The following is a 26,743-nucleotide window of genomic DNA, read 5'->3' on the forward strand; positions in this document are numbered from 1 at the left end:
GCTCTTCTGGGACAACATCTTACTTATAAAAGGAGAAGTCTTGGACTCCCCAAAGACTGCCAACCACTGTGAAGGTAAGTGAGCCAAAATTATACAGTGCCAAAACTACTATTAATTAATTTTTATTTTTTTATTTCTGTTACATCACATTGACATTAAAAGAAATGTTTCAAAAGAAAAAACAGAAAACAATATTTTTTAAATACTCTTTTTCCATGTATTTAACAGAATCCAGCAGAAATCTGCACATTGCTGGCCCTGAAAACAACAAAGTGAGCAGCTTGGATGTACACTTAATGATATACTGCATCATTAATGAAATTACTATGTGAATTCAAAAGAAAAATTCATGCTGGAACACATTTTGTGAGAATTCAAGAAAAGATTGACACCTAAAATCTTGTCCCACTTAACATGTTTTAACAGAAAAGTGCAATCATGGGAGATGGTGAGATGGAGTGCTTCGGCCCGGCGGCCATTTACCTCCGGAAGCCGGAGAAAGAGAGAATAGAGGCTCAGAACACCCCCTTTGATGCCAAAACGGCATTCTTCGTGACAGATGCAGACGAGATGTACCTGAAGGGTACTCTTGTTAGTAGAGAAGGTGGCAAAGCTACTGTCAAAACTCACAGTGGGAAAGTAAGTATCATGGATAAAAACTATTTCATATGTGACTGTGCTTGAGTCTGCAGAGGTTAAATGTTCACTGATCAATGTTCATTACAGACTGTCACGGTAAAAGAAGATGAAATCTTCCCCATGAATCCTCCCAAGTTTGACAAAATTGAGGACATGGCCATGATGACCCACCTCAATGAGCCTGCTGTGCTGTATAACCTCAAAGAGCGTTACGCAGCATGGATGATCTACGTAAGTCTAAGCAAATCATATCTTATTCCAGGAATGGGGTGACAGCATTGTTAAACTGGACTATCTATCTCCGTTTCAGACCTACTCTGGCTTGTTCTGCGTCACTGTCAATCCCTACAAGTGGCTCCCAGTGTACGATGCAGTCGTTGTGGCTGGATACAGAGGCAAAAAGAGAATTGAAGCCCCGCCTCACATCTTTTCCATCTCCGACAACGCCTACCAGTTCATGCTCACTGGTAAGTGGATTCCAGAAGTCTCTCAACAAACAAGAGTTATGGAAAACTTTGAAACAATGAAAAAAAACATTAATAATAATGATTAAATGAGTTCTTAAAAAAGAAGACTCATAATGTTAGTTGTCTTTAGTTAACAATTAGATAGATAGTAAACTATACCTTGCTGAGTTTTTTCAGCTGATGCTAATGGATTGTAAAAGTCAAGGATGCATTCATTTAGTAAGTGCTTCATAATGATCATTACTATGCATCCTTACATAATAAATGTTATCAAATGTTATCTCTTCTATAAGAATGAATGCAAATGAAATCTTAAGGTTAGCATTTAGCCTATTAAATGAATGATAAATTCACTGAAAATACTTTATAACACTTTATGCCTTCAAGTTAATATAGTTAATAAAGTAAACCCTGTTAACATTTCATGGTGTAATTTCAGATCGTGAGAACCAGTCTGTCCTGATTACGTGAGTAAATATTCTTCTGAAATAAACTGAAACTTTTTGATTATAATGTAAATCAGTAGAAGATTTCTGACTAAATGATCTATTGTGAACCTCCAGTGGAGAATCTGGTGCTGGAAAGACTGTGAACACAAAACGTGTCATTCAGTACTTTGCAACTGTTGGTGCAATGTCTGGACCGAAGAAGGCAGAACCTGTCGCTGGAAAAATGCAGGTTAGTGAATATCTCTTCAAGACAATGTTATTACACCAGTGTTTCTCAACTCCATTCCTGGGAACCCACCTACATTACCTACTACAATATTTTTGATATCTCGCTAGTTAAAACACCTTCAACTCATCAGTTTCTTAGTGTTCTGAATAGGAAGACATCTAAAACATTCTGGGAGGTGGGTCCTGAGGACTGGAGATATGTTGGATTACACTGCATTACAGTATTTGTGCTTTACCTCGTAACTATCCATTGTCCTACAATTACATACAGGGATCACTGGAGGACCAAATCGTGGCAGCCAACCCTCTGCTGGAGGCTTATGGTAATGCCAAGACTGTGAGGAATGACAACTCCTCTCGTTTTGTAAGTTGAACTAATGAATCATTATAACATTATACAACTTCAGTCACACCAAACAGCTGAGCTTTTGTAAATGATTTCAATCTTCATAGGGTAAATTCATCAGGATTCACTTTGGGACCACTGGAAAACTGGCCTCAGCTGATATTGAAACTTGTGAGTCCACATTGTTTTAAGCTAAACATTTTATTGGAGGTTAAGATGTGGGTAAATCGATTGAAGTCAATGTCTTTTCTCTCTCTCTCGATTTATTTTATTTTTTTTAAAGATCTGCTGGAAAAGTCAAGAGTAACATTCCAGCTGTCTGCTGAGAGGAGCTACCACATCTTCTACCAGCTCATGACCGGACACAAGCCGGAACTTGTTGGTATGAACATTTTAGGTGTTACATTTTAGTTTACTTCCATTTTATTGTTGTTTTATACCAATCAATGAAACTAAATAAAGGTAGACATTATTTTCATACAGAGGCCCTGCTCATCACCACAAATCCATACGATTTCCCAATGGTCAGCCAGGGTGAAATCACTGTCAAGAGTATCAATGATGTAGAGGAGTTCATTGCCACAGATGTATGTGTACAACTGCATTAATATTATTATTATGATTATTATTATTATTATTATTTTCTGATTCTATACAATGTAGGTAAATTAAAGACAAACACCAGCACAAACTGAATACTGCATGACATACCATATAAAATGTCCTTCATTTTGACTATGTGAAAATGTGTGATTAATTTGGTCATTGTATAAACAGACTGCCATTGACATTCTGGGCTTCAGTGCTGATGAGAAAATCAGCATCTACAAGCTGACAGGTGCTGTGATGCATCATGGGAACATGAAGTTCAAACAGAAGCAGAGAGAGGAGCAGGCCGAACCTGACGGCACTGAGGGTAAGACGTACCATTAGCACATATTAACATGTTAACATTCACTTCATTAGCAACAATAATGCATAAAACGTCTCTGTTCTTGCTCAGTGGCCGATAAAATCGCCTACCTCATGGGCCTCAACTCTGCTGACATGCTGAAAGCTCTGTGTTACCCCAGAGTGAAGGTCGGAAATGAGATGGTGACCAAAGGCCAGACAGTACCACAGGTGATCACTTATCTATTCTACTCAACAACGTTTTCTATCTGCCTGTATTGACACTATTGTATGCAAACTGAACTGAGCTGGATGATGACATCACTGTTTTCTCCAGAGCCGATGTATAGATGAATTAACTAAATTAATAACTATTGATTTTTACAAAGGAATGAATCAATACTGGATTTACTTAAGCTGGACAATGACACCATTTTCTTCAAGAGCTGCAGACAAAATTATTTGCCAGTTATCACTGTAAAGCTGCTCTGACACAATCTACATTGTAAAAAGCGCTATATAAATAAAGGTGACTTGACTCGATAGATGACAAAAGCTAGAAATGTCTCGTAGACATTTATAGTTGTCTTGAGAAGTGAACGTGTAATAATTTGATCTACATTGACCTTTGAACTTCTCAGGTGAACAACGCAGTCTCTGCGCTCTGCAAGTCTGTCTATGAGAAAATGTTCTTGTGGATGGTCATCCGTATCAATGAGATGCTGGACACAAAACAGCCTAGACAGTTCTTCATTGGTGTGCTGGACATCGCTGGATTTGAGATCTTTGATGTGAGCATCAGTTATCAAAGTCTCTGTAACAATCAGGATACAAAAGATAACAGACAACAGTAAGAACTTGCCTCTGTTAAATTATCAGTTCAACAGCTTGGAGCAGCTTTGCATCAACTTTACAAATGAGAAACTGCAACAGTTCTTCAACCACCACATGTTTGTTCTGGAGCAAGAGGAGTACAAGAAAGAAGGCATTGAATGGGAGTTCATTGACTTTGGAATGGACTTGGCTGCCTGCATTGAGCTCATTGAGAAGGTAAGAGGACATTCAGCAAATTAAAATGATTATTCATATTGTGCCTGTACTTGAGCATGAATATTTCTTCAACAGCCAATGGGCATCTTCTCCATCCTTGAAGAGGAGTGCATGTTCCCCAAAGCTACAGACACAAGCTTCAAAAACAAGTTGCATGATCAGCATCTGGGCAAAACTGCAGCTTTCCAGAAGCCAAAGCCTGCCAAAGGTAAGGCAGAGGCCCACTTCTCTCTGGTGCACTACGCCGGCACTGTGGACTACAACATTGTTGGCTGGTTGGACAAGAACAAGGATCCACTGAATGACTCTGTTGTGCAACTCTACCAAAAGTCATCACTCAAACTACTGGCCTTCCTGTATGCCGCTCATGCATCTGCTGAAGGTATGATGACCTAAATTTCTTGTGTTTTAAATATGAACTGAAGACTGACACACTTCTTACTCTCCACATTTCATAATTTGATCCCAATTTTATAAAAATCTATTTTTATAAAAAAATATAAAAAAAGAAGTTATTTTAAAAAAAAAGTTATTTTTTCTTTATACAATATCAGTAACAACACTTGTCTTGACATAAAACAGCTGAGGGAGGCGGTGGAAAGAAGGGAGGCAAGAAGAAGGGTGGTTCCTTCCAGACAGTCTCTGCACTTTTTAGGGTAAACAGATTCTCTCTCTTAATGAAGGAGGTGACATTGTTCTCTAATAAAGATTATACTAATGACAAATATTTCCACAGGAGAACTTGGGTAAGCTGATGACTAACCTGAGGAGCACTCACCCTCACTTTGTGCGCTGCTTAATTCCTAATGAGTCCAAGACTCCAGGTAAACTTAATCCCTGAAGACTAAAAAGTTTTGAAAATATCTCTGGAACCTTAAGAATATTTTCATTGCAGGTCTGATGGAGAACTTCCTGGTTATCCACCAGCTCAGGTGTAATGGTGTGCTGGAAGGTATCAGAATCTGCAGGAAGGGTTTCCCCAGCAGAATCCTCTATGGTGACTTCAAGCAGAGGTAAAGACACCTTTTTGCAACCACCTACTTAGACAAGATGCACAGCCTAATCTTCATCATCTTCTGACTATATTTTTGGCTTCACGAGAACATGACTCTCCCCTGAATGTCCTCCAGATACAAAGTATTAAATGCTAGCGTCATCCCTGAGGGACAGTTCATTGACAACAAAAAGGCTTCAGAGAAACTCTTGGGCTCTATTGATGTTGACCACACCCAATACAAGTTTGGGCACACCAAGGTGAGTTACACAGCAAATACCTATGGTCACATCTATCCTGACGTTACAGTTCACGTCCCTCCTGTTCTGGACTCCATCTCCCATGTTCCTCCCTGTTCCTCACCTGCACTCACTTCCTCGTCAGCTCCCCATCATCACGGATTACCTGCACCTGGACTTCATCATTAGCACTCCCTTTATAATGGACTCACTTCCCTGCACTCCTTGTCTGTTCTTATGTTAGTTACCTTTGGTTTAGTTGTTCTGTTCTTGAGAAATAAACCCATTAATGCTGATGTCTAGTGATGGGAAACCAAGGCTTTCTGAAGCATTTGAGGCTTTCATCAAATTGTGCCGAAAAATGGTTCATTACTCGAAGCTTTTAACACAGTGCACATTAGTGACATCTGGTGGTCAGACTTGTTTTCTCCACCATATCTAAATCATCGCGGAGCAGATCTACGGTTTGAAAAAGCACTTGACCAAAGCTTCGGAAGTCCGTGACATGAATCACTCTTGTCTTGAATCAGTTCTATCTAATATAAACTAATCTCATCTACATTAATTTGTGACAGTGAGACCACCACTCGTGTCATGTGTAACCTGATCAACGGATTCACATATTGATCAATAATATAAAATATACAATGATGTGATCATAACTGACATTAGTAGTTAAAAAAATATTTTGGGTGAACTGTTTAACCCTTATGTTATGTTCAGGGTCTCTGAAACCCCAGCAATAAAACATGATTAAATGCATTTTCCTTTATGCAACTGAAGCGCCAATTTTTTTCAAACCAGCTGTCTCAATTTTCTGATACTGCATGACGTTTAAAGCTTCAAACGTCATCAATCACATGGTATTGTCATTTAGATACAAGCATCGGTACAGTGTGTGATACAATAGTGCTTTGAAAACTGTGTCGGAGCCTCGAAGCCTCTGTATCAACCGTCCTATCACTACTGATGTCCGATTCCAACTCTTCTCTGCTGCAACTAAACTGTGAGACCCAAAGGGGACAACTCTGCTTCTATACCACTGATTTCTTCCAAATGTTCTTGTAGGTGTTCTTTAAAGCTGGTCTGTTGGGTACTCTTGAGGAAATGAGAGATGAGAAACTAGCAGAACTGGTTACCATGACTCAGGCTTTGTGCCGTGGATATGTCATGAGGAAGGAGTTTGTCAAAATGATGGAGAGGAGGTATGAATGAATTTACAAAACTGTTTGAAACAACTGTTTTTTTTATGAAGGATTGATAATGACTAATTTACTGTTTGGAAATAACACAGAGAATCAATTTATTCAATCCAATACAACATCCGCTCCTTCATGAATGTGAAACATTGGCCATGGATGAAGCTCTACTTCAAGATCAAGCCTCTTCTGAAGAGTGCAGAGACTGAGAAAGAAATGGCAGCCATGAAGGAGAACTATGAGAAAATGAAGGAGGATCTAGACAAGGCATTAGCTAAAAAGAAAGAGCTTGAGGAGAAAATGGTGTCACTTCTTCAGGAGAAAAATGACCTTCAACTGCAAGTAGCTGCTGTGAGTATTTCCGTTCTTACTGAGTCAAAATGAAACCTACAGCTATGACCATAACAAGTTATTAACTACATCATCTTAATAAACAGGAAACTGAAAACCTTTCTGATGCTGAGGAGAGATGTGAAGGTCTCATCAAAAGCAAGATCCAGCTCGAGGCAAAACTCAAAGAGACAACTGAGAGACTGGAGGATGAGGAGGAAATCAATGCTGAACTCACTGCCAAGAAGAGGAAACTGGAGGACGAATGCTCTGAACTGAAGAAAGACATTGATGACCTGGAGCTCACCTTGGCCAAAGTGGAGAAGGAGAAACATGCAACAGAAAATAAGGTCAATCATCTTTTCACATGTTCTTCACACTAATGATTGTTCATTGTTTTCATTCTCAAGATCCTGAACAATGTTTCAATTTAGGTTAAAAACCTGACGGAGGAGATGGCCTCTCAAGATGAGTGCATTGCCAAGCTGACCAAAGAGAAGAAAGCCCTCCAAGAGGCACACCAGCAGACTCTTGATGACCTTCAGGCAGAGGAAGACAAAGTCAACACTCTGACTAAATCTAAGACAAAGCTTGAGCAGCAAGTGGATGATGTAAGATGTTTAGCATGAAACTAAGAGCATGAATAAATGGGAAATTAATTTTGTGTTTCTAATTCAGAATTAAATGCTCTGGTTTCTGTAACAACAGCTTGAGGGCTCACTGGAGCAAGAAAAGAAGCTCCGTATGGACCTTGAAAGAGCCAAGAGGAAGCTTGAGGGTGATATGAAACTGGCACAGGAGTCCATAATGGACCTGGAGAATGACAAACAGCAATCAGATGAGAAGATCAAAAAGTAAGTGGACATTAGCATTCAGTCAATTACATACAATTTTACACCTTTTACAAAAAAGTATTTAAAAAACAGGAAGGATTTTGAGATCAGTCAGCTTCTCAGCAAGATTGAGGATGAACAATCATTGGGAGTACAGCTTCAGAAGAAGATCAAAGAACTTCAGGTAACACTAAGCGTTTCTATGTGAAAACGTGAAGTAGATGCATAGCTGGAAAAACCCACTGGGTAGTTAATTCTTCATTCTTTATTTAGGCCCGTATCGAGGAGCTGGAAGAGGAAATTGAGGCTGAGCGAGCTGCTCGTGCTAAAGTGGAGAAGCAGAGAGCTGATCTCTCCAGGGAACTTGAAGAGATCAGCGAGAGGCTTGAGGAAGCTGGTGGTGCCACTGCTGCCCAGATTGAGATGAACAAGAAGCGTGAAGCCGAATTCCAGAAGTTGCGTCGTGATCTGGAAGAGTCCACCTTGCAGCATGAAGCTACGGCCGCAGCTCTTCGAAAGAAGCAGGCAGACAGTGTGGCTGAGCTTGGAGAACAGATCGACAACCTCCAGCGGGTCAAGCAGAAGCTGGAGAAGGAGAAGAGTGAATACAAGATGGAGATTGATGACTTGACAAGCAACATGGAGGCTGTGGCTAAATCAAAGGTAAAGCACATACAACATAAAGTACAGAATCAAATGCACATTAGAACACCCACGCTTAACCTTTCATTTCAATAGGGTAATTTAGAAAAAATGTGTCGTACACTTGAGGACCAACTAAGTGAAATCAAAGCCAAGAATGACGAGAATCTCCGTCAACTAAATGATAATAATGCACAAAAATCAAGACTTCAGACTGAAAATGGTGAGTATTGCAAGGTAATAGGTAACTTTAGATTAATAATTATGCATAATTAATGAACTAATAAAACTATTAACTAATGGAACTGAACTAAGGGAACATTTGATCTGTTAGGTGAATTTAGTCGCCAACTAGAAGAGAAAGATGCTCTTATTTCTCAGCTGACCAGAGGAAAACAGGCTTATATTCAGCAAATTGAGGAACTCAAGAGACTTGTTGAAGAGGAAGTGAAGGTAAATAGCCACCTTCAACAGTAAACATGTACAGTAAATCCACCAATGAATTTTCAGAAAACAATGCCCATAAACTGCACAAAACATAATAACATTTCATTTTAGGCCAAGAACGCTCTGGCCCATGCAGTTCAGACTGCCCGCCATGACTGTGATTTGCTCAGAGAGCAGTATGAGGAAGAGCAGGAGGCCAAAGCTGAACTCCAGCGTGGAATGTCTAAGGCCAACAGTGAGGTGGCTCAGTGGAGAACAAAATATGAGACTGATGCCATCCAACGCACTGAGGAGCTTGAGGAATCCAAGTAAATACATAATTGGAAAAAAAGTCTTCAGTATCCTATATTTAATGTGACAAATATTAATAAGATTTCATAATTTCAAATCACTTTCATCAGGAAAAAGCTGGCCCAGCGTCTGCAGGATGCTGAAGAATCCATTGAGGCGGTGAACTCCAAGTGTGCCTCTCTGGAAAAGACCAAACAGAGACTGCAGGGTGAAGTAGAAGATCTCATGATTGATGTGGAGAGGGCAAATGCATTGGCAGCCAACCTTGACAAGAAGCAGAGAAACTTTGACAAGGTAAAAAAGACATGGATAACCTGTAAACCTAAACGTTGAAACGAGGACTTACCAATGACTACAATGACTACATTTCTTTCATTATCAGGTGCTAGCAGATTGGAAACAGAAGTATGAGGAAAGCCAGGCTGAACTAGAAGGTGCTCAGAAAGAAGCTCGTTCTCTCAGCACTGAGCTTTTCAAAATGAAGAACTCCTATGAGGAAGCTCTTGACCACCTGGAGACCCTGAAGAGGGAGAACAAGAATCTGCAACGTAATGCAACTTTTATTCGTACACCAAAGACTAACAAGAATATGCATTAAAACAGAAAATCTTACACTTATGATTTTTAAACCCTTTTAGAGGAGATTTCTGACCTCACTGAGCAGCTTGGAGAGACTGGAAAGAGCATTCATGAGTTAGAGAAAGCCAAGAAGACAGTGGAGTCTGAGAAATCAGAGATCCAGACTGCACTTGAAGAAGCTGAGGTGCCATTCCTTTGCTATAATACTAATATTATGATACCATAGCTTTGAATAATATTAAAACATTGAATATGGAATGATTCTAAACCTTAAATGTAAATTTTAATGTCTGCTAATTATTTCCTTAAAACTTCATAAATTTACTTCCATCACTCTAAAGGCTACAGTATAATGTGACAAATTTAAAAATAAAGTCAATTGTTTTCTTTTGTTCTTGTAGGGCACCCTGGAGCATGAAGAGTCCAAGATTCTTCGTGTGCAGCTGGAGCTGAACCAGGTGAAGAGTGAGATTGACAGGAAGCTTGCTGAGAAGGATGAGGAGATGGAACAGATCAAGAGGAACAGCCAAAGAGTGATCGATTCCATGCAGAGCACTCTGGACTCTGAGGTCAGGAGCAGAAATGATGCCCTGAGAGTCAAAAAGAAGATGGAGGGAGATCTGAATGAGATGGAGATCCAGCTGAGTCATGCCAACCGCCAGGCTGCTGAGGCCCAGAAACAGCTCAGGAACGTCCAAGGCCAACTCAAGGTTTCTTTCTGTAGAATGTGGAATTGCAATAAATATGACATGTTTGACAATATGAATATCATACATGAATTAACCAAACCATGACAACTAACAAAGAAAGAATGTTGCCACAGGATGCCCAGCTGCACCTTGATGACGCTCTCAGAGGACAGGAGGACATGAAGGAGCAGGTGGCCATGGTGGAGCGCAGGAATAACCTGATGCAAGCAGAGATTGAGGAGCTGAGAGCTGCACTGGAGCAAACAGAGAGAGGCCGCAAAGTGGCGGAGCAGGAGCTGGTTGATGCCAGCGAGCGTGTGGGACTGCTGCACTCACAAGTACAAACAATTACTAAATACCAGGAACAAATTCAGGATACATGATAAACTTTTGTACTTGTACACTACACTAACTGTTTACATCCCACAGAATACAAGTCTTATTAACACCAAGAAGAAGCTTGAGGCTGATCTGGTCCAGGTTCAAGGTGAGGTGGATGATTCAGTCCAGGAGGCCAGAAATGCAGAGGAGAAGGCCAAGAAGGCCATCACTGATGTGAGTGTTTACATTCTGCTTCTCTATTCCAGTTTAAACAGTTATTTGCATTGTTTTTAGGTGCATGTGGTAAGAAATGGAAGGTCATGAAAGGTAATTCTATCTATATTAGTTAGTTCATTTTAATTGGCTTATATTTCAGGCTGCCATGATGGCTGAGGAGCTGAAGAAGGAGCAGGACACCAGTGCTCACCTGGAGAGGATGAAGAAGAACCTGGAGGTGACTGTCAAAGACCTGCAGCACCGTCTGGATGAGGCTGAAAGTCTGGCCATGAAGGGTGGAAAGAAACAGCTCCAGAAACTGGAGTCCAGGGTAAATTTGAGTGTTAGGAACAAAACACATTCTTAGATGTACTGGTCATGCCAGAGATTTGACAGGTGAAACAATAACTCTTTACTGAAGGTGCGTGAGTTAGAGTCTGAAGTTGAAGCTGAGCAGAGACGTGGTGCAGATGCTGTGAAAGGAGTGCGCAAGTATGAGAGGAGGGTGAAGGAGCTCACCTACCAGGTAAAACTACCCAGGAATTAGAAATTCACCAATTTTATAATAATATACATACATTAACTAAGACCATGAACCATATTTACACCCAAAGACTGAGGAAGACAAGAAGAATGTGATCCGACTGCAGGATCTGGTAGACAAGCTGCAGCTGAAAGTGAAGGCCTACAAGCGCCAGGCTGAAGAAGCTGTAAGTCTACAATCAAAAATCTTGAGCGTAAAGTTTTAGTATTGACAAAAGCGTCCAGTGCCATGAATGCACTGCTATGAAATGGGTTGGATATCTTGTGTAATTGTAACAGGAGGAGCAGGCCAACACTCACCTGTCCAGGTACAGGAAGGTGCAGCATGAGCTGGAGGAGGCTCAGGAGCGCGCTGACATCGCCGAGTCCCAGGTCAACAAGCTGAGGGCCAAGAGCCGTGAAGCTGGAAAGGTATCAAACACACAGATGGAAAAGGATTGATGATGTACAACTGCATTCTGTGAAGCAATAGTTTATACATAAATATTTTTATTTTTATTATATTGTGCAGAGTAAGGATGAAGAATGAAGAAAAGACGACAAACCTACATGCAAACAAATAAAAAGAAAATAAATAATCTATATTGTCTTCCTTTAATGTTGTCAACCATATCAAATTCATACAAATAGTTTTATTCATTCAACAGACACTTTTAATCAAAAGTCCTACCAGAGACTTATGAATGAAGAACATCACATGCAGTTTGTGTTACAATATTTTCAGTACTATGCCAAGTTTCAAAAATAAGAAAAATTCTAGTAAACAAACTAGAGCAGAAATTAAATGCAGAGGTGAAAAAAGAGAGAGAGCAAGAATTCTATATTGTAAGGGGCTGTACTTATGGTTGTTGGTTAATATTTCCAGAAGAGGTGTCTTTAAACGCATCACTTGACCCCTCCCTCCACCCTTGTTCCTATAACAGCTTGAATTATTTGTGGCAACATTTGGCAACAATTTTTAAAGAGCCATTTATGTTGACATATCACACACTTGTTGCAAAGGTGTCAGCTGCACATTCTGCCACTGAATCACATTTCAAATGTAGCTCTTATTGGATTGAAATCGGTCTGGCTGGTAAAGGCTTTAGTTGGCACAAGGTGTTGCCTGCTTCCCTACATGAGTACACAATGGCTATAAAGGGATTCACACAGAGTAACAAAATGCTAAGGAAGCTCAAGCTATAATCTGTACCATGATTTTCAATTTAAAGTCTTCACTGTGGTCTGAATGAATGGCCTAAACCTCACAATACAAACAGCAGCTCTCACTGTGCTGTTTAAGATTTTCCCACATAAGAACATGCTGTTTATAACTTTGAGTCATAATATTACTATGAATGCAGATTAGTAGGTGCAAAGACTACTTGGCTTTAATTGCTCAATAAAAAATTAGATTTGTCAAGAGGAACATTTCTGAGCATTCTTGAGATTCCTTTCCATTACATAATACATAAGCTCTTCATGATTTGACATTATCAGAATTTGAAGAGGAAATAATTTGCACACTAAATGTCTAAACAAACATTTGTTGGAAATTGTTGAACACAGGAATTTATCTGGCAACACAATCGTCAGTATGGTATAAGACACCATGTGGTTTACTAATATCAGTCTTCATTTAACAGATAATTGCACAAAAATTAAGCTATATATTAAAAGTTTGCAATGTTATATATATAACATCAGGTCTCTCCTGAAAAAGAAATTGTAATCTCAATGAGACTTCCTGGTAAAATAAAGGTAAATAAATAATATTTGTTGTCTGTATAGAAGAGGCCAATTTGTTTACTTTATAAAAAGCCAGCCTTTCTATCACCCCCGAAACTGAATACCAGTGACAGCTGATGGCTTCTCTACATCTGAACCAAGTTGTTCCTCTGTGCCAAGTTCCATTAATTTAAAGGATGCTGCATTGAAATAAGACCTTAGTGTCATCAAATTAAACATCTCAAAGCAAGTTCACACAACAAGAAAGCCTGCATTAAAAAAAGAACAGTACAAACAACATAAAGCATGGAATGTAAGTGTAATTAAAAAATAAATAAATAAAAAAAAAATTATTGTTCGAACATCTATGATTAATATACTGCTGCATCTCAATGTTATGAAATTATTAAAGGGTTTTTATTTAAGGTAAACTGTAAGAATTAAAACCTCACATGCTCCAGCAAAAAAAAAAAAAAAGAAAAAAAAAGAATGCCAACATCTTGCTATTTTCCAATAGGACAGAGATACATTACCATATACCAAGTAGAATTACATGCCCAAATCCAGCAGGACAGTTCTGCTGAGTGTTCAGTAGTGACACTATATAAATGGATGCCTCTGATGTTAGCACAGTGGCCCAGCGAAGGTAGGTGAGTAACACCATATGTTTGAAATGTATTTTTTTTATTATTATTAATTTTGAATTGTGAATGCTGACTATAATTTTTCTTTTCTTTTTTTTTCAGAATCCTGAACTTGACACCTGCTGTTTCTATCTAAGGATAATACAAGGTAAAGTGCTAAAAATGCAAGATTTCAGTCTTCTATAACTTGCCAACTGATGCTGACAATACAGTGAGATCTGTTTGGAAGTTTAATTAATTGGAATGTATTTGGAGAGTTGAAAGTTACATGATGACAATCAACAAGTTTAAAAGTGAAATAAATTAAGTATAAAAGTAATTTGATGTCAGTCTTTCTCAACAGTGCAGTGCAATCATGGGAGATGGTGAGATGGAGTGTTTCGGCCCGGCGGCCATTTACCTCCGGAAGCCAGAAAGAGAGAGGATAGAGGCTCAGAACACCCCCTTTGATGCCAAAACGGCATTCTTCGTGACAGATGCAGACGAGATGTACCTGAAGGGTACTCTTGTTAGTAAAGAGGGAGGAAAAGCTACTGTCAAAACTCACAGTGGGAAAGTAAGTATCATGGATAAAAACTATTTCATATGTGACTGTGCTCGAGTCTGCAGAGGTTAAATGTTCACTGATCAATGTTCATTACAGACTGTCACGGTAAAAGAAGATGAAATCTTCCCCATGAATCCTCCCAAGTTTGACAAAATGGAGGACATGGCCATGATGACCCACCTCAGTGAGCCTGCTGTGCTGTATAACCTCAAAGAGCGTTATGCAGCATGGATGATCTACGTAAGTCTAAGCAAATCATATCTTATTCCAGGAATGGTGTGACAGCATTGTTAAACTGGACTATCTATCTCCGTTTCAGACCTACTCTGGCTTGTTCTGCGTCACTGTCAATCCCTACAAGTGGCTCCCAGTGTACGATGCAGTCGTTGTGGCTGGATACAGAGGCAAAAAGAGAATTGAAGCCCCGCCTCACATCTTCTCCATCTCCGACAACGCCTACCAGTTCATGCTCACTGGTAAGTGGATTCCAGAAGTCTCTCAACAAACAAGAGTTATAACAAACTTAGACAATGAAGAAAAAAAAAAAAAACATTTACAGTAACTACATAATGTAAAATATGAGTTCACATTTCACCTTCTATAAACTGCATTTTACTCATTAGTTATTCACAAAATGTAAATAATGTGCACATACATGATTAATTCAACTGTTTTTGCCTTACCGTGTATAAAATGTATAAATTTATATTTATATAGATTTTGCAGGAAACTGCAACCTATTATTTCATTCATCCGTGTGTTTACGTCAAATCCCTGAAAAAAGCAAAGAGTTCGGGCTACTACTATCTGCAGGGGAAGTTGGTCTTCCAACAAGTAACTTTTTAGTTTTATGCTTCAACAGCTTAGAAAGCCAAAAGTTACATAATGTAGCCTTGATGTTTAATGCTTATCAAAAATGTTTAATACATTTCCCCGGGCGCCACAGCAAAAATGGCTGACTACTGCTACAGTTATAAGTTCATAGTCTGTGTGTGTACTGGGATGGGTGAAATGCAGAGCACAAATTCCAAGTATGGGACACCATCCTTGGCTACACGTCACTTCACTTCATATGAAAAAGGACTGATAATAATTTTTTTTTTTTTTTTTTATCCTTAGTACTAGCTAGTAAACCATAGCTAGCTGGTTTATTGACATTACATTCAATTAATAATTACTTCATAATAACCATTATTTAATTATTACACATTTTATTGCATAAAAAGTTACTGAACCTCATCTATGTACATTTATAAATACTATATTATATACTATATGTATATATACTATAAATACTATCTATATACATGAATGAATGACTAGAAAAAATAATTATGAATGCATTTAAAATACTTTATAACACTTTATGCCTTCAAGTTAATATAAAGTAAACCCTGTTAACATTTCATGGTGTAATTTCAGATCGTGAGAACCAGTCTGTCCTGATTACGTGAGTAAATATTCTTCTGAAATAAACTGAAACTTTTTGATTATAATGTAAATCAGTAGAATATTTCTGACTAAATGATCTATTGTGAACCTCCAGTGGAGAATCTGGTGCTGGAAAGACTGTGAACACAAAACGTGTCATTCAGTACTTTGCAACTGTTGGTGCAATGTCTGGACCGAAGAAGGCAGAACCTGTCGCTGGAAAAATGCAGGTTTGTGAATATCTCTTCAAGACAGTGTTATTGATAACAGTATTTGTGCTTTACCTTGTAACTATCCATTGTCCTACAATTACATACAGGGATCACTGGAGGACCAAATCGTGGCAGCCAACCCTCTGCTGGAGGCTTATGGTAATGCCAAGACTGTGAGGAATGACAACTCCTCTCGTTTTGTAAGTTGAACTAATGAATCATTATAACATTATACAACTTCAGTCACACCTTCAAAGCTTCCAAACACCTGAGCTTTTGTAAATGATTTCAATCTTCATAGGGTAAATTCATCAGGATTCACTTTGGGACCACTGGAAAACTGGCCTCAGCTGACATTGAAACTTGTGAGTAACATTGTTTTATAACAAATAGGGCTGTGAATCACGATTCATACATTTTCAATTTGATTCAAGAATGATCTTTGCAAATTCAAAATAATTCTATTCGTGATGATTCTCATTAAAATCAAACGTGTTTCGATTATCGATTTAATTCTGCATTTTTTAATTTTTTTTTATATATATGCATTTATGGGACTTTGAAATGCTTCCCCGAACATGTCTTAGTCAGGGTGTGAAGTCACAGTGACCTTCAGGGGTTCAGAGAGTGAAGGGAAAAAAAATATTAATGTTAATTTTTAATGATGATACATAACTTTATTTTAATAGCCTATAAAATTATCTAGAAATTTACATGAGCCAAAATTTAAAAAGGCTTTAAAAGTATTGTTAGTTCATGTTAACTATTGTGTAGGATAGTGTTAATGTATAGGCTACACAACCTTATTAAAGTGTTCCAGGTACATTAAACATACAATGATTCCATGGAGAGACTACCCTAGATATCATGCACTTTCCCAACTAATCGTAAACTAAATTAAAAAAAAAAAAAAAAAAAAAAAAGAATTTTTCCCTCTTTGTTCTCTTTATAACATCGAGAGCTCAAACGTGGGCTGCTCAAAAATGTGTCACTGAGAAATACGGACAGAATGCGAGTGCAATCCAGTGAAAGGCGGTAAAGAGTGCAGCACGTAACTGTGAATGCGCGAATGACGGCCCACAACGTCTCCATTAATTCGCACATGTAGTAATTTAATGTTTAAATAGTTTAAAGCACTGAATCGCTAAAGAATATTGATTAATTTGATTCTTAGCATTTAAAATCGATTACTGCCCGGAATAAAAGATTCATGATTCAAAAGTACATGTTTCAAGATCAATGCATATGCATCGTCAGGATTTGTAATTAATGCATCGGGAAAACGAGTGAATTGTTACACCCCTAAAAGCCAAAAATTTTATTTGGAGGTTAAGATGGGTAAATCAAATGAAGTCAATGTCCTTTTTCTCCATTTTTCTTTTTGGAAGATCTGCTGGAAAAGTCAAGAGTAACATTCCAGCTGTCTGCTGAGAGGAGCTACCACATCTTCTACCAGCTCATGACCGGACACAAGCCAGAGCTGCTCGGTGAGGAATCTACAGTATTGTGTGTTTCATTCATTTCCATGTTTGAGAACACTGTTAACATACTGCACATCAATTCCTAACAGAGGCCCTGCTCATCACCACCAACCCTTACGACTATCCAATGATCAGCCAGGGTGAAATCACTGTCAAGAGTATCAATGATGTGGAGGAGTTCATTGCCACAGATGTATGTGCACAACTACATTTATATTATTTTTAGTAGTAGTAGTATTTTCATATTCTAGACAATATATCTCAGCAAACATCAGAAAAACACCAGCATAAACTGATTAATGCATGACATACATATTTGCTAACAAATAATGTGTGATTAATTTGGTCATTGTATGAACAGACTGCCATTGACATTCTGGGCTTCAGTGCTGATGAGAAAATCAGCATCTACAAGCTGACAGGTGCTGTGATGCATCATGGGAACATGAAGTTCAAACAGAAGCAGAGAGAGGAGCAGGCCGAACCTGACGGCACTGAGGGTAAGACGTACCATTAGCACATATTAACATGTGAACATTCACTTCATTAGCAACAATACTACATAAAATTGTTCTTGCTCAGTGGCCGATAAAATCGCTTACCTCATGGGCCTCAACTCTGCTGACATGCTGAAAGCTCTGTGTTACCCCAGAGTGAAGGTCGGAAATGAGATGGTGACCAAAGGCCAGACAGTACCACAGGTGATCACTTATCTATTCTACTCGATAGATGATAAAAGCTAGAAATGTCTTGTAGACATTCATAGTTGTCTTGAGAATTAAAAGTGTAATGATATGTTCTACACTGACCTTTGAATTTCTCAGGTGAACAACGCAGTCTCTGCGCTCTGCAAGTCTGTCTATGAGAAAATGTTCTTGTGGATGGTTGTCCGTATCAATGAGATGTTGGACACAAAGCAGCCTAGACAGTTCTTCATTGGTGTGCTGGACATCGCTGGATTTGAGATCTTTGATGTGAGCATCAGTTATCTTTTGTCTTGATTCTTACACAGACATTAATAACAGTCAGTAGTAAGAACTTTGCCTGTTTAATTATCAGTTCAACAGCTTGGAGCAGCTTTGCATCAACTTCACAAATGAGAAACTGCAACAGTTCTTCAACCACCACATGTTTGTTCTGGAGCAAGAGGAGTACAAGAAAGAAGGCATTGATTGGGAGTTCATTGACTTTGGTATGGACTTGGCTGCCTGCATTGAGCTCATTGAGAAGGTAAGAGGACATTCAGCAAATTAAAATGATTATTCATATTGTTCCTGTATTTGAGCATGAATATTTCTTCAACAGCCAATGGGCATCTTCTCAATCCTTGAAGAGGAGTGCATGTTCCCCAAGGCTACAGACACAAGCTTCAAAAACAAGTTGCATGATCAGCATCTGGGCAAATGTGCAGCTTTCCAGAAGCCCAAGCCTGCCAAAGGCAAAGCAGAGGCCCACTTCTCTCTGGTGCACTACGCCGGCACTGTGGACTACAACATTGTTGGCTGGTTGGACAAGAACAAGGATCCACTGAATGACTCCGTTGTGCAACTCTACCAAAAGTCATCACTCAAAGTGCTGGCCTTCCTCTATGCCTCTCATGGAGCTGCAGAAGGTACCAACATCTGCATTTCCTTTGAGTTTTTTAAGTACAAGACACATGCTTATATAAAAAACAGAGAAAAGAAAAACAAAGAAAAGATTTTTAGAGGGTAACACACTACGTAATCACAGATTCTAAAGTTTCATAAAAACAATGACGTATCTATGCAAGATATCAATTATATTCAACAAGATTCAATTCCAAAAACAATTTATTCATTGACAAAACAGCTGAGGGAGGCGGTGGAAAGAAGGGCAAGAAGAAGGGTGGATCCTTCCAGACGGTGTCTGCACTTTTTAGGGTAAACAGAATCTCTATTTTAATTGTGAACTTTTACACCATTAAAGATTAGACTAATAAAAAAATATTTCCACAGGAGAACTTGGGTAAGCTGATGACTAACCTGAGAAGCACTCACCCTCACTTTGTGCGCTGCTTGATTCCTAATGAGTCCAAGACTCCAGGTAAACTTAATCCCTAAAGACTCAAATGCATCACAGTTTTGAAAATATCTCTGGAACCTTAAGATCATTTTCATTGCAGGTCTGATGGAGAACTATCTGGTTATCCACCAGCTCAGGTGTAATGGTGTGCTGGAAGGTATCAGAATCTGCAGGAAAGGTTTCCCCAGCAGAATCCTCTATGGTGACTTTAAGCAGAGGTAAAGACACCTTTTTGCAACCACCAAAATAGAGATGATGCACCACCTAATCGTCATCATCTTATGAATGTTTTTGTGGCTCCACAAGAACATAACTCTCGCCTGAATGTCCTACAGATACAAAGTATTAAATGCTAGCGTCATCCCTGAGGGACAGTTCATTGACAACAAAAAGGCTTCAGAGAAACTACTGGGCTCTATTGATGTAGACCACACCCAATACAAGTTTGGACACACCAAGGTAAGTCAGTAAATACAGTACATGACCCAAGCAAAAAATATTTCAACTACTCCCTTCAAATTACTGGCTTGATAATTCCAGTAATTCCAAATCTTAATTCTACATCACAGTGACATTCTAGAGAATTCAGTGCTTCCAATTCTACTGCAACAGTCTGAGGAAGAAAGGCCTCCCTGACAGCAACATAGTGTTGGCCCTGATCTGGCCCACATCTGGCCCGGATGTAATCCACATGTACCAGATGTGGGCCAGATCTGGGCCACACTATGTTGCTGTCTGGGCTAGAACTAGATGTTGAACATGGATACAGGGATTTGCTGGCATTCAAAACACAAGAGCATAAGTGAGTTCAGGCACTAGCATGGTGATGCGGTCTTGCTCACAGTCTGTGTCAGGTCTAGACTTTGTGCCAATAAAGCTACTCCACACCAGATTATTTAAAAAAAAATAAAAAAATAAAAAAATAAAACATTTTGGACCCCATTTTGTGCACAGGACATTGTCATGCCTCTCCAAACTGTTGCATCAAAGATGAAAGAACAGAATTCTCTCAAATGTCTATAGTATAGTATAAAACATAATAGATTTTTTTTTCCCCACTAGAATTACTGGAATAGCCTAACTCGTTTAATATAAGGGGCCATATATTGTACCCCAGGTCACATGTACATTGAAAGACTACTTGGCTTCTTCAACATTACACAATTGATATCTTCCAAATGTTCTTGTAGGTGTTCTTCAAAGCTGGTCTGTTGGGTACTCTTGAGGAGATGAGAGATGAGAAACTAGCAACACTGGTTACCATGACTCAGGCTTTGTGCCGTGGATATGTCATGAGGAAGGAGTTTGTCAAAATGATGGAGAGGAGGTACAATGAACTTACAAAACTGTTTGGAACACAACTGTTTGTTATGAAAGATTGATAATGACTAATTTACTGACTGCAAATTACACAGAGAATCCATTTATTCCATCCAATACAACATCCGCTCATTCATGAATGTGAAACATTGGCCATGGATGAAGCTCTACTTCAAGATCAAGCCTCTTCTGAAGAGTGCAGAGACTGAGAAAGAAATGGCAGCCATGAAGGAAAACTATGAGAAAATGAAGGAGGATCTAACAAAGGCATTAGCTAAAAAGAAAGAGCTTGAGGAGAAAATGGTTTCACTTCTTCAGGAGAAAAATGACCTTCAACTTCAAGTAGCAGCTGTGAGTATTTCACCTCTTATTGATACTAATATAGATGCAACAGTTATGAACATAAGCCATTAAACTACATTCATCTCAATGAACAGGAAACTGAAAACCTCTCTGATGCTGAGGAGAGATGTGAAGGTCTCATCAAAAGCAAGATCCAGCTTGAGGGAAAACTCAAAGAGGCAACTGAGAGACTGGAGGATGAGGAGGAAATCAATGCTGAACTCACTGCCAAGAAGAGGAAACTGGAGGATGAATGCTCTGAACTGAAGAAAGACATCGATGACCTGGAGCTCACCTTGGCTAAAGTGGAGAAGGAAAAACATGCAACAGAAAATAAGGTCAATCATTTTTTCACATGTTCTTCATACTGATGAACGTTCTGGGTCTCGAGAATGAAAACAATGAACAATGTTTCTATTTAGGTTAAAAACCTGACAGAGGAGATGGCTTCTCAGGATGAGAGCATTGCCAAGCTGACCAAAGAGAAGAAAGCTCTCCAAGAGGCACACCAACAGACTCTTGATGACCTTCAGGCAGAGGAAGACAAAGTCAACACTCTGACTAAATCTAAGACAAAGCTTGAGCAGCAAGTTGATGATGTAAGATGTTTGGCATAAGAATAAGAGCTTGAATCAATGCAAAATTAATTTTGTGCCTCTATACCAACACTAAATGCTCTGCTTCTGTAACAATAGCTTGAGGGCTCACTGGAGCAAGAGAAGAAGCTCCGAATGGACCTTGAAAGAGCCAAGAGGAAGCTTGAGGGTGATCTAAAACTGGCCCAGGAGTCCATAATGGACCTGGAGAATGACAAACAGCAATCAGATGAGAAGATCAAAAAGTAAGTGGACATCAGATGTTTGAACCTTACAAAATTGCACAAGATATATATATATATATATATATATATATATTTCTCATTTTACAACACAATACTTTAAATACAGGAAAGACTTTGAGATAAGTCAACTTCTCAGCAAGATTGAGGATGAACAGTCTTTGGGAGCGCAGCTTCAGAAGAAGATCAAAGAACTTCAGGTAAAACTAACCCTAATCTTTTCAATGTGTTAAATGAAATTGATGCATAGCTGAGAAAACCCACTTTACCAATATCACTGGGTAGTTAATTCTTCATTCTTTATTTAGGCCCGTATCGAGGAGCTGGAAGAGGAAATTGAGGCTGAGCGAGCTGCTCGTGCTAAAGTGGAGAAGCAGAGAGCTGATCTCTCCAGGGAACTTGAAGAGATCAGCGAGAGGCTTGAGGAAGCTGGTGGTGCCACTGCTGCCCAGATTGAGATGAACAAGAAGCGTGAAGCCGAATTCCAGAAGTTGCGTCGTGATCTGGAAGAGTCCACCTTGCAGCATGAAGCTACGGCCGCAGCTCTTCGAAAGAAGCAGGCAGACAGTGTGGCTGAGCTTGGAGAACAGATCGACAACCTCCAGCGGGTCAAGCAGAAGCTGGAGAAGGAGAAGAGTGAATACAAGATGGAGATTGATGACTTGACAAGCAACATGGAGGCTGTGGCTAAATCAAAGGTAATTTCACTAGAGGATCATTAAATATAAAAGTATCTTTACAAACAACTGTATATAACCTTCATTTAACCTATAAAATCTCTTTAGGCTAATTTAGAGAAGATGTGCCGTACCCTGGAAGACCAGCTGAGTGAAATCAAGGCCAAGAGTGATGAAAATATTCGTCAGTTGAATGACATGAATGCACAACGTGCAAGACTTCAGACTGAAAATGGTAAGAAAGAGTAAGCTGAACATGTAAAAACCTCAAAGAATTGAGTAAAAAAGTTTGTATGTTATTCAATTTTATGGTAATATCTGTAACCTGTTCCCAAGGTGAATTTAGTCGCCAACTTGAAGAGAAAGAAGCACTTGTTTCACAATTAACTAGAGGAAAACAGGCTTATGTACAACAAATTGAGGAACTCAAAAGACATATTGAGGAAGAAGTCAAGGTAAAGTCATACATAATTTGATCATCTAAACTATTGTATGGATGGTAAACTGTTGAAAAACTCAAAAAGTTCTGCCTGATAGGCCAAGAACGCTCTGGCCCATGCGGTTCAGTCTGCACGCCATGACTGTGATTTGCTCAGAGAGCAGTATGAGGAAGAGCAGGAGGCCAAAGCTGAACTCCAGCGTGGAATGTCTAAGGCCAACAGTGAGGTGGCTCAGTGGAGAACAAAATATGAGACTGATGCCATCCAACGTACTGAGGAGCTTGAGGAATCCAAGTAAATATATAATTGGGAAAAGTCTTCAGTATCCTACATTTATACATTTAATGTGACCAAGATTTCATAATTTCAAATCACTTTCCTCAGGAAAAAGCTGGCCCAGCGTCTGCAGGAAGCTGAAGAATCCATTGAGGCGGTGAACTCCAAGTGTGCCTCTCTGGAAAAGACCAAACAGAGACTGCAGGGTGAAGTAGAGGATCTCATGATTGATGTGGAGAGGGCAAATGCATTGGCAGCCAACCTTGACAAGAAGCAGAGAAACTTTGACAAGGTAAAAAGACATGGATAACCTGTAAACATAAACCATGAATTCTGGACTAATTTTAATGATGACCCCATTTCTTTGATTATTAGGTGCTCGCAGAGTGGAAACAGAAGTATGAGGAAAGTCAGGCTGAACTAGAAGGTGCTCAGAAAGAAGCTCGTTCTCTCAGCACTGAGCTTTTCAAAATGAAGAACTCCTATGAGGAAGCTCTTGACCACCTGGAGACCCTGAAGAGGGAGAACAAGAATCTGCAACGTAATGCAACTTTTATTTATATAGCCAAAATCAAAAAAGATATGCATCAAAACAGAAAATCTTATACTTGTGATTTTTAAACTCTTTTAGAGGAGATTTCTGACCTCACTGAACAGCTTGGAGAGACTGGAAAGAGCATTCATGAGTTAGAGAAAGCCAAGAAGACAGTGGAGTCTGAGAAATCAGAGATCCAGACTGCACTTGAAGAAGCTGAGGTGCCATTCCTTTGCTATAATACTAACATTATGATACCATTTCTTTAAATAATATTGAAACATTGAATATGGAATGGTTCTAAACTTTAAATGAAAATCTTAATGTCTGCTAATTATTTAGTTCTTAAACCTTCAGAAATGTATTGCCATCACTCTAGAGGCTACAGTATATTGTGACAAATGTAAAAATAAAGTAAATTGTTTCCTATGTTTCTTTTAGGGCACCCTGGAGCATGAAGAGTCCAAGATTCTTCGTGTGCAGCTGGAGCTGAACCAGGTGAAGAGTGAGATTGACAGGAAGCTTTCTGAGAAGGATGAGGAGATGGAACAGATCAAGAGGAACAGCCAAAGAGTGATCGATTCCATGCAGAGCACTCTGGACTCTGAGGTCAGGAGCAGAAATGATGCCCTGAGAGTCAAAAAGAAGATGGAGGGAGATCTGAATGAGATGGAGATCCAGCTGAGTCATGCCAACCGCCAGGCTGCTGAGGCCCAGAAACAGCTCAGGAACGTTCAAGGCCAACTCAAGGTTTCTTCCTGTAGAATGTGGAATTGCAATAAATATTGATAAATATGAATATGAAACATGAATTAACCAAACCATGACAACTAACAAAGAAAGAATGTTGCCACAGGATGCCCAGCTGCACCTTGATGACGCTCTCAGAGGACAGGAGGACATGAAGGAGCAGGTGGCCATGGTGGAGCGCAGGAATAACCTGATGCAAGCAGAGATTGAGGAGCTGAGAGCTGCACTGGAGCAAACAGAGAGAGGCCGCAAAGTGGCGGAGCAGGAGCTGGTTGATGCCAGTGAGCGTGTGGGACTGCTGCACTCACAAGTACAAACAATTACTAAATACCAGGAACAAATTCAGGATACATGATAAACTGTAGACACTGTAGACTAACTGCTTACATCCCACAGAATACAAGTCTTATTAACACCAAGAAGAAGCTTGAGGCTGATCTGGTCCAGGTTCAAGGTGAGGTGGATGATTCAGTCCAGGAGGCCAGAAATGCAGAGGAGAAGGCCAAGAAGGCCATCACTGATGTGAGTGTTTACATTCTGCTTCTCTATTCCAGTTTAAACAGTTATTTGCATTGTTTAGGTGGTAAGTGGTAACAAATGGAAGGTCATGAAAGGTAATTCTATCTATATTGGTTAGTTCATTTTAATTGGCTTATATTTCAGGCTGCCATGATGGCTGAGGAGCTGAAGAAGGAGCAGGACACCAGTGCTCACCTGGAGAGGATGAAGAAGAACCTGGAGGTGACTGTCAAAGACCTGCAGCACCGTCTGGATGAGGCTGAAAGTCTGGCCATGAAGGGTGGAAAGAAACAGCTCCAGAAACTGGAGTCCAGGGTAAATTTGAGTGTTAGGAACAAAACACATTCTTAGATGTACTGGTCATGCCAGAGATTTGACAGGTGAAACAATAACTCTCTACTGAAGGTGCGTGAGTTAGAGTCTGAAGTTGAAGCTGAGCAGAGACGTGGTGCAGATGCTGTGAAAGGAGTGCGCAAGTATGAGAGGAGGGTGAAGGAGCTCACCTACCAGGTAAAACTACCCAGGAATTAGAAATTCACCACCTTTTTTATAATAATATACATACTTTAACTAAGACCATGTCCAATATTTACTCCCAAAGACTGAGGAAGACAAGAAGAACGTGATCCGACTGCAGGATCTGGTAGACAAGCTGCAGCTGAAAGTGAAGGCCTACAAGCGCCAGGCTGAAGAAGCTGTAAGTCTAATATCAAATGTCTTGAGCGTGAAGTTTTAGTATTGACAAAAGCGCCATGAATGCACTGCTATGAAATGGGTTGGATATCTTGTGTTATTGTAACAGGAGGAGCAGGCCAACACTCACCTGTCCAGGTACAGGAAGGTGCAGCATGAGCTGGAGGAGGCTCAGGAGCGCGCTGACATCGCCGAGTCCCAGGTCAACAAGCTGAGGGCCAAGAGCCGTGAGGTCGGGAAGGTAACAACTGATGATCATCTAGAACTCTGAAAGGTTACTTTTTATACATATTTATGAAACCCTTTCCACAGAATCTAACTATATTATTTTGCATTTTCAAGAGTAAAGATGAAGAATGAAGACAAGAAAGAACACCTTCAAGCAAGCATATGATATGACTTGAGTGTTTAGTTTTGTGTCTCCAATAAAATGGCAAATTTTGACTTTGTTGTCCATTATTTTTTCTACTTTCAAACTATAATACATAATCACTTTTTCAAAGACAAACAGCCTGTATATGACAGTTTAATCTTGACTGATTGATTCATAAATCACCTTATTAAATCATTAGCATAATCATCTAATCATCATTAATAAATCCAAAATAATATTTATAGTATAGTTAAAAACATAATATAATTAATATTTATATTCATCCATTAGCTGATTTTATTTTTATTTATTTTTTTGCTAAAATTTTTGCTATGTTTAAATTAATTCAGAGTATGCAAAAATCACCCAGATGACCTACTACTTCCGGCGAGATTCTGAAGTGTGCATACAATAAACATTTTACTATCCCATGAGGCTGCGGGAGAGGATTTGTGAAAGACAGTGAAGTGACACAACTGACGCCGTAGGTCACATGACAATGATAACATGATGAATGTAGTA

The 26,743-nt window shown here is 39.3% G+C and overlaps 2 protein-coding genes and 1 long non-coding RNA gene across 8 annotated transcripts in view; 2 read left to right on the plus strand and 1 right to left on the minus strand.

Moving 5' to 3' along the window:
* Positions 1-26,743, minus strand: part of LOC125263131 — a 39,641-nt gene that overhangs the window by 8,936 nt on the left and 3,962 nt on the right. The window lies entirely within an intron of this gene.
* On the plus strand, positions 201-26,292 carry LOC125263130 (myosin heavy chain, fast skeletal muscle-like). 2 transcript variants are annotated; one of them, XM_048182038.1, is made up of 40 exons: positions 201-272; positions 427-639; positions 727-870; positions 950-1,106; positions 1,546-1,573; positions 1,670-1,784; positions 2,055-2,147; positions 2,237-2,300; positions 2,413-2,511; positions 2,613-2,716; positions 2,907-3,045; positions 3,133-3,251; positions 3,662-3,811; positions 3,900-4,070; positions 4,146-4,452; positions 4,653-4,726; positions 4,807-4,894; positions 4,966-5,083; positions 5,201-5,324; positions 6,372-6,508; positions 6,598-6,853; positions 6,940-7,182; positions 7,267-7,443; positions 7,541-7,686; positions 7,759-7,849; positions 7,939-8,328; positions 8,404-8,530; positions 8,642-8,760; positions 8,866-9,062; positions 9,156-9,339; positions 9,428-9,593; positions 9,684-9,808; positions 10,026-10,334; positions 10,448-10,651; positions 10,743-10,868; positions 11,011-11,181; positions 11,272-11,376; positions 11,465-11,560; positions 11,673-11,804; positions 11,905-11,975. In XM_048182038.1, exons 1-40 carry the CDS (start codon positions 216-218, stop codon positions 11,920-11,922), a joined length of 5,883 nt encoding a protein of 1,960 aa, XP_048037995.1. In that variant the 5' UTR covers positions 201-215; the 3' UTR covers positions 11,923-11,975. The 2 variants fall into 2 exon arrangements, with proteins under 2 accessions (XP_048037995.1, XP_048037994.1); XM_048182037.1 differs by lacking the exons at positions 201-272; positions 427-639; positions 727-870; ... (5 more) ...; positions 2,413-2,511; positions 11,905-11,975 and adding exons at positions 26,081-26,089; positions 26,191-26,292 and having other exon boundaries at positions 2,561-2,716; positions 11,673-11,795.
* Positions 13,717-26,292, plus strand: LOC125263128 (myosin heavy chain, fast skeletal muscle). Its single transcript, XM_048182035.1, has 41 exons — positions 13,717-13,750; positions 13,847-13,892; positions 14,088-14,300; positions 14,388-14,531; positions 14,611-14,767; positions 15,714-15,741; positions 15,838-15,952; positions 16,042-16,134; positions 16,236-16,299; positions 17,323-17,421; positions 17,505-17,608; positions 17,777-17,915; positions 17,998-18,116; positions 18,240-18,389; positions 18,475-18,645; positions 18,721-19,027; positions 19,246-19,316; positions 19,392-19,479; positions 19,559-19,676; positions 19,794-19,917; positions 20,649-20,785; positions 20,874-21,129; positions 21,216-21,458; positions 21,543-21,719; positions 21,816-21,961; positions 22,068-22,158; positions 22,267-22,656; positions 22,744-22,870; positions 22,972-23,090; positions 23,173-23,369; positions 23,460-23,643; positions 23,727-23,892; positions 23,983-24,107; positions 24,328-24,636; positions 24,743-24,946; positions 25,033-25,158; positions 25,300-25,470; positions 25,561-25,665; positions 25,757-25,852; positions 25,958-26,089; positions 26,191-26,292. The coding sequence occupies exons 3-41, from the start codon at positions 14,100-14,102 to the stop codon at positions 26,206-26,208; spliced, it is 5,811 nt and encodes a 1,936-aa protein (XP_048037992.1). The 5' UTR covers positions 13,717-13,750; positions 13,847-13,892; positions 14,088-14,099; the 3' UTR covers positions 26,209-26,292.

The sequence above is a fragment of the Megalobrama amblycephala genome, linkage group LG2 (assembly GCF_018812025.1).
Source record: "Megalobrama amblycephala isolate DHTTF-2021 linkage group LG2, ASM1881202v1, whole genome shotgun sequence".
In the NCBI taxonomy this organism is placed as follows: domain Eukaryota; kingdom Metazoa; phylum Chordata; class Actinopteri; order Cypriniformes; family Xenocyprididae; genus Megalobrama; species Megalobrama amblycephala.